At 44.6% G+C, this 7160-nt stretch overlaps 2 protein-coding genes across 2 annotated transcripts in view; both read left to right on the forward strand.

Annotated features, from left to right (window-relative positions):
- Positions 1-3071, forward strand: part of flvcr1 (FLVCR choline and heme transporter 1) — a 10734-nt gene extending 7663 nt beyond the window's left edge. The window contains exons 7-11 of the mRNA XM_007574756.2: positions 1-97; positions 720-825; positions 1041-1152; positions 1224-1291; positions 2156-3071. The exon at positions 1-97 is cut by the window's left edge and continues 13 nt beyond it. Of these exons, the coding sequence (XP_007574818.1) occupies positions 1-97; positions 720-825; positions 1041-1152; positions 1224-1291; positions 2156-2254 (482 nt within the window). The 3' untranslated portion in view covers positions 2255-3071. The remainder of the gene's footprint in view (positions 98-719; positions 826-1040; positions 1153-1223; positions 1292-2155) is intronic.
- A 1073-nt stretch (positions 3072-4144) lies between these two features.
- The window catches only part of txlnba (taxilin beta a), a 9385-nt gene continuing 6369 nt past the window's right edge, over positions 4145-7160 (forward strand). Inside the window, exons 1-6 of the mRNA XM_007574757.2 lie at positions 4145-4253; positions 5092-5274; positions 5344-5404; positions 5892-5977; positions 6047-6196; positions 6896-7153. Coding sequence (XP_007574819.1) covers positions 5101-5274; positions 5344-5404; positions 5892-5977; positions 6047-6196; positions 6896-7153 — 729 coding nt within the window. The 5' untranslated portion in view covers positions 4145-4253; positions 5092-5100. The remainder of the gene's footprint in view (positions 4254-5091; positions 5275-5343; positions 5405-5891; positions 5978-6046; positions 6197-6895; positions 7154-7160) is intronic.

The following is a 7160-nucleotide window of genomic DNA, read 5'->3' on the forward strand; positions in this document are numbered from 1 at the left end:
TCGTCTACCTGCTGTCCTTCGTGGGGATGCTGGTCTTCACCTTCACCTTGGACCTGAACAACATCTACCTGGTCTTCTTCACAGCTGGAGTCCTCGGGTATGAAGGGGCGGTTCCTCTGACCTCTGACCTTTCAGGTCCAACAACCAGACTGGAAACAGGAAGTTGTTTCAGGTGTAAACACGCCTGCTGGTGGCATGACGGAAACACCGTCAGATGTTTACATGACAACAGAAACAAATGATGATGTCATAGTGACATCACAATGAAGGGCATCCCAGAACTCCAGATGTTTGCAGCTTTTAAAGGGCCAGCGTCCCATAAAATCAACTTTTTATCTTACAGTGCTGCTTGACTTAAGAAATCCTTTCATCTCCATGGCAACCATTCAGTTGTCCAAAATGCCCGGGTGGACCTAGCCCCGCCTTCGAGGTGCAGCTCCACCCCCACTCAGCTCCTTCAGACTAGCCAGCAGCAATTAGCAAACACAATTATAGGAGCTGCTGCTCAGAGCCAAGCTGGTAAAAACGTTAAAGGGTTAAAAGAGGAGCCAGGTTGGGATGACTTCCTGGAGTTTTTAAAGAGACAGAGGCCCAATTTCAAGACGTTAAATCAGGAAGTAAAATTTATATAACTGAAGGAAACATTGTTTCTCATTGAGCTATAAAAAGAATCATGGATCTGAGCAGTGAAGATGACTTTCTTCTTCTTCTCCTGTCAGGTTCTTCATGACCGGCTACCTTCCTCTGGGCTTCGAGTTCGGCGTGGAGATCACCTACCCCGAGTCTGAGGGGACGTCGTCAGGGCTGCTCAACGCCTTCGCTCAGGTACCATGAAGACAGGACTCTGTCCTCCGATCCGTCTCTGATGCTTCAAATGTTTTCCAGTTTCACTGCTAAATGTTCATTAGAATTATTGGTCTTGCATTATTACCATTATATTACTCGAAAATGGTCTAAAAACAGCAGCATTATCGTTTATCGCGATAACTTTCTGGATGATTTATCGTCCAGAGACATTTATCGTCTCGTTGCTCCTGCAGATCTTCGGCATCATCTTCACTCTGATTCAGGGCCGGCTGACCACGGCCTTCGGTCCGCTGGCCGGGAACGTCTTCCTGTCCGCCTGGATCCTGCTGGGTGTGGTTCTGACCGGTAGGCCAGGTCCATCACTGATGATGTCATCAGAGGCCGCGGTGCTCTTGACATGTTGTTTTTGTTTTCAGCTTTTATAAAGTCAGATCTGAAACGACACAACGTCAACATGGCGACGGAGAGCAAAGCCCTGCAGGCGGTGAGTGTTTCCTCCCGACGCGTCATAGCAGCGGCCATGTTGGGAGGGGCGGGTTCACCTGAAAAGCTCAGCTGCTGTTAGAAGAAACAAGTTTCATTTTATGCAGGAATATATTTATTCATAAGATTAACATAATCCCCAACATGAACCACAGTTTGGTTAAAAAAACTTTGCTGAGTTCACATAAAAGACAGCAAAATAGATTTTATTGAAATAAAAATTAAACTTTATATTTTTATCGTGTTTCTCAGACGTTAGCTAAAATGGCTGCTGCGTTTGAAAAACATTTCTGTTTCCACAATGTTGAAACTTCAGCTTCAGAACTGAAACTGTGGATTTCTGGCTCATTAGCATTAGCTAACATATTAGCTTGCTGTACTTCCTGCCGAGCCCTCAGTGTGGGCGACCTCTAAAGCGTTGCCTCTTCATGTCTGTCCAGTAAATCTTTTCTCTGAATGCGGTGAAAAGCGTCTGGCTCTGTAAATCTGGACGTGAACTTTAACTGTCCAGCCTGTTGCTGGGACAGACGGCGTCCCCTAGACAGACCGTCCTCTGCTAACCAATCAGCTGCTGCCTGCTGCTTCTTCCCACCATAATTCCCCTGTGTCTAAGAGGATTCATTAAAGGGCCGGTATCATGTGATCTCCAGCCACAAAATGCCATTTCATAGCACAGTCAGTAACTGTGTTACCTTTAGTTACCATATATGTCCAATTTGACCTAAAAGATGTTTTACTTCCTGAATTAAAGCCTTGAAATTGGGTTGATTCTAGGTGATGCCGTTTGGTCTGCCGCCATCTGGTGGCGGCGCTGAGAACTGCAGGAACCAGAACCTCCAGATTAATCCTGTCCTTCCTTCCGCAGCGTCCCGCCGATCGCCATGGCGACCGTCCAGCAGGACATCAAGCCAACGGCGTCCAGCTGGAGCCTTCGCTCGGCGTCTCCAGGGAAACGTCTCTGTGAGAACCAGAACCAAGCCCAGTCGGCTCCAGAACCCGGTCGGGTCCAAGTTGTTACTTAGATTCAGAAATCGTAACAGCAACGCTCCGAGTCGGGTCGCTCCGTCTGGAGTTTCAGAACCCAAACCAGATCTCCTGCTGCTTCTTGGACCGGATCCAGGAGGGAGCTGCTCCTGCTCCAACCAGAACCATGATGATTGGACCAGAACCAGAACCTGGACCATGTCTCAGTTGTTCCCAGTTCAGGTTGGACACATTTGGACTGAACCATGACAGACAATCAGCTGCTCCTCAGAGTTCTGCAGCACAAACCGGTCCGGACCCAACAGAACCAGGGGGAACAGTGCACAGAAAAGCACAACTTCCTGCTTCCCATTGCAGTGTTTTCTAAGTAGGGCCTGCGGGGGGCGCTGTGGGGCCTCAGAGGGATGGAGGGTAGATAAGAAATTCAAACGTATCCCGTAAATTTTTTAATCTTAAATTTAATATTCAATCATGTTTTTTTTAAATAAAATAAAATGTAAGATAAATATAAGTTAAGATAATTCATGTAAAATGCATGATTTTTTTTATCAAATTCATTTTTCCTCCAAGCGAGAAATGGAAAACTTTCTGACAAACGGCACAAAAAATCATGAGAATAAAATAAAATTTGATGTGATTAATATAAAATATTGTAATAAAACATTGTATTATGTGGTAATAAAGTCATAATATATTATCTGACATAATATATCATGGCCAATTAAAACCGGATATTATGAGTTAGCATTTATGCTAAATAAATGTAATAATTATTGAATAAAAACATTATAAAAGTTTGTTTCTTCGCATGTTTAGTGTCTTTGAGTTTGCAAAAAAGGTCAGAGGTCAATGCTCTTTGGGAGGCTTTGGTATGGAAAAGTTTGCAAACTTCCCATTTCCTGATCAGGAATTAAACTCCTGAAACTATTTTTGAGGATTTGCTGTCATCATAGTTTCATAACTTATTTTGTAGAGAAATCGGTTCTCTGCTCAGAACAGGAGATGGTATCCTGATACCTGCTGCTATTTTTCCCTAACTCGCCTCAAAGCGCCCAACGTTAACAGCATTTAGCTAACCTAAGCATTTAGCTAATGTAAGCTAATACACTGCTAGTGGTAGCACTCATGCTAACATTATCTTTAAGGCTAAGGTTGGCATTGTGTGTAATTTAGATTTTAAAGCTAAACCGACTGAAGTTGATGTTACTCAATATTGTAGTGATAGCCCGCAAGCTAACAGTAGCATTAACTATAAATTAGCATTTTAGGTCATTTTGATGTAAAATTAAAATTACCTAAAATGTAACTAACAAACTGAATGGAGTACATCAGTTTTAGTCAGATGTTAGCAATAGCTTGCATGAAGTCATTGTAGCCAACTTCAGCATTTTAGCTAATTCTGGACATTTCTTAGATACAAACTGTCATGGAGATGTTTGAAGAGTTTTAGGTTTTGAGCTCAAACTCGAGGCCAGCAGAACCGAACTCACCTTTGGGTCAAAGTACAAACACTTTTGAGGGTCCTTCCAGTTTTCTGAATATTTTCTCTTTTTGGAGAGAGTTTAGGGACATGTTTGGTTTTTATTCCCCCTCAAGAATGAAAACCTTTTCATCATTTCTCACTAATTTAATTTCTCCTTCTGTTGGAATAATCCAGTAATTATTTGCTCCAGTAAAAGTCAGAGTTTCCCATCATGCTCTCCGTTACTGTTCGCCTTTTTACCGTTTTCTGTTGGCAGATCAGAACCTGGAAGCTTCATCTGCTGACATTTAATTCCCAGATGGAGGGTGACAGCGCCCCCCGGTGGCCCTGAGCGGGAGACAGCGCCCCCCGGTGGCCCTGAGAGGATCTCCTGGGTTATTTTGGGGATCAGCTGTTGCTCTTCTCGTCAGCAGGACCCTCCTCTTCCTCCTCTTCCTCCTCTGACCTTCCTCTGCCTGCAGAGCTTCACCTCCTCTCCTTTGCCACCCGGATCCTGGTAAGACTTTCTAACCTCTAAATGTTCGCTCAGTTTTGTTCCTGTTTTATTTTTCACATTTGGAGAGTTTTTATGAAATCAGCTTCTTCATCACTTTGTTTATCTGAGTTTCCTCCTGCAGATCCGATCTGCTTCTGTTTCACCAAACTGGATTTTTTTTTGCTGTTTCTGGCCAATTTTAAGCCTACAGACATTTCTGTTGTGTATTTAAATGTCTAAATATGTTTAAATATGTTTAAAGATGTTTAAAGTTTCATCTGGGAACATTATCATCAGGTAAACAAGTTATTTATGAAGTTACTCCGTCAACATGTTGAACTCCTGCAGGAGACGCTGTGATTGGTGGCTTAACAGAGGAGTGGGCGGGACCAAAACATCTATGAGTCCAGGTTGGGGTCAAGGCTGAGGTCAGGGGTCGAGTCAGGTGTGGGATCTGAACTACATGAAGCAAATAAAGAGAAAAAAGTCAAATTGTCAGCAGGAGATCTGGACGTTTCCCCAACACCGAACCTGCTGCCGGCAGGCCGCCATATTAGGAGGCCCTGAGAATAGAAGACAGGCAGCAGGTGTGTGTGTGTGTGTGTGTGTGTGTGTGTGTGTGTGTGTGTGTGTCACTGCTAATTTTAAACCTGACAGATGAAATAAGGAGGGCAGCCGTCAGAGCTGAGCTGAAAAACAGCAGCTGGACGTGAAGCAGAAATTAGATTTGACACGAGCAGCAAAGCCTCGAAACAACAAGAGACGATAAAAACCATAAAACGATGAAAAGGTTTTAAAAAATAAGAATTTTTTTTAAAAACAATGAAAACAGTAAGAGACGATAAAATGTGTTTCTCAGTGACCGAGGATGGAGACGTCAGTGGAAGCAGCCGAGCTGTTGGTGCCGTCGCCCCTGGAAACCGGGAATTTGGACGGAGACTCCGCCTCCTCGGCGACCTTTGACCCCATGGAGGAGTTCAGCCGGCGGCTGCAGGACATCCTGAGGACGCACGGCTCGGCCGACGGCCTCCTGGACAAACCGGTGGGTCAGGCGACGCCGCGTCCGCCCGCTGCCGTTCAGTCATAATGTTTGTGATGTTCGGTCGGACAGGTCACCACGGACAACGAGACGGAAAAGACCCCAGAGGAGGTCAAAGGTGACATGGAGACAGGTGAGACAGCCTGAGCTTTTCCTAACATGACAGACAAAAAATTTACAGCAAAAAGTTAGAAATTAATCTCTGAAATCTTCTAGAAAAAACTTGGAAATTTCATAGTTTCAAAACGCAAAAGTTTTAAATTTACAGATGAATCTCAAAATTTACAGATGAATCTGATCTTAGATCAGTCTCATAATTTGGGTTTTTTTCTATGCAAATTTTTAGAAATTTAAAGATTAATGTAAAAAATGTTCTGGTAAAAATTTGGAAATTTCAAAGTTTAAAAAGGAAAATATTTTCAAGTTTTTTTTCCAGAACATTTCTCAGATTAATCTCCAAATTTGAGTTTTCTTCCAGCAAATTTTTTCACTTTGAAACTCTGAAATTTCCACAATTTTTCTAGAAAATGTCTGAGACTGATCTAAAAATGTTTGATTTTGTTACGTAAATTTGTCGCATCTTTCTGCCTTTAATGGCGCTGAACGCGGTGGTCCTGCAGACGTGTCCCTCATCCGGCAGCGCCTGACCAACCTGCCGTCCACAGAGGACCGACTGGAGGAACTGGTGCAGCAGTTCGCTGAACTGGTGAGAACATTTCCGCTCTGCCGGTGAGACTCCGGCGTCAGCGGCTCATCAGCGGCTGTGTGTCAGCAGGCGGCGCTGTGGCGCGGCGAGCAGCAGCAGAAGAGCGCGCTGCAGCAGAAACTCTGCCACCTGCTGGAGGAACGGCGCTGCAGCATAGCGGCGCGCAGCCAGCTGGAGGCGCTGTGCAGAGACCTGCAGGCTCACTACGGCGCGCTGCGGGTAGGACCGGCTCACCGCCTCCAGAATCAACCAGAACCCGCTGGTTTATCCAGATCCAGATTTAATGTGTCTGTAGGTTTGTGTTCCAGCAGCTGTGAGCAAACCTGCGCTAATAACAAAACTAATGATTAGCTTAGCGCTTTAGCGTTTTGCTGACTTTGAAAACAGTTAGCTTCTCCTAAATTAATTTTAAGAAATTAAGAAACATGCAGGAACATAATAAAGTTAAGAGATATAAACGTAAATGCAATATCTAAGGGCGTTATAGAAAATGTGATTTTAAAATTTAATTGGTTTTCAAGGCTGGAGTGTTGTATTATTTTATCATTGAATGGTTTTAGCACCATTTTGACTTGAGTTTAAGGTATTTATAGTTTTATTGATAATTGAAGATAAAACCTGGATTGTAGTTTTTTGTTGCAAATGTTTTTCAGTTTAAATATGATTAGAAAGTTCACAGCATATAAAAGTTCTTTACCTCATTTGCTATTAGCGCTTTAGCATTAGCTTCCACTAAATACCATGTGGGTATAGCATGTAGAGTTAGCTGAGCTACAGCTTGTAGCAGGTGTTTTGGTGTTAGCGTTAGCTCGCTGTTTAGCGGACAATGGAGCCAGGAGGCTCATGTGATGACAAAGGGAAGTGATGGGAGTACGCAGCCCTGAGGCGCTCCTTACTTAACAGGCGTTTCTCCTGCAGGAGGAAACGCTGCGGCGCTGCAGGGAGGACGAGGAGAAGCGGAGCGACATCACCAACCACTTCCAGGAGACGCTAGAGGAGATCCAGGCTCAGATCGAGCTGCACAGCGGCCGCAACGACAAGCTGCGGCAGGAAAACGCCAACCTGACCGACAAGCTGGAGAGCCTCATGAGCCAGTACGAGCGGCGGGAGGAGGTGAGAGGGAGGCGGGAGGAGGTGAGAGGAAGGCGGGAGGAGGTGAGAGGGAGGCGGGAGGAGGTGAGAG

Source organism: Poecilia formosa, unplaced genomic scaffold (genome assembly GCF_000485575.1).
Source record: "Poecilia formosa unplaced genomic scaffold, Poecilia_formosa-5.1.2 Scaffold360, whole genome shotgun sequence".
NCBI lineage: Eukaryota > Metazoa > Chordata > Actinopteri > Cyprinodontiformes > Poeciliidae > Poecilia > Poecilia formosa.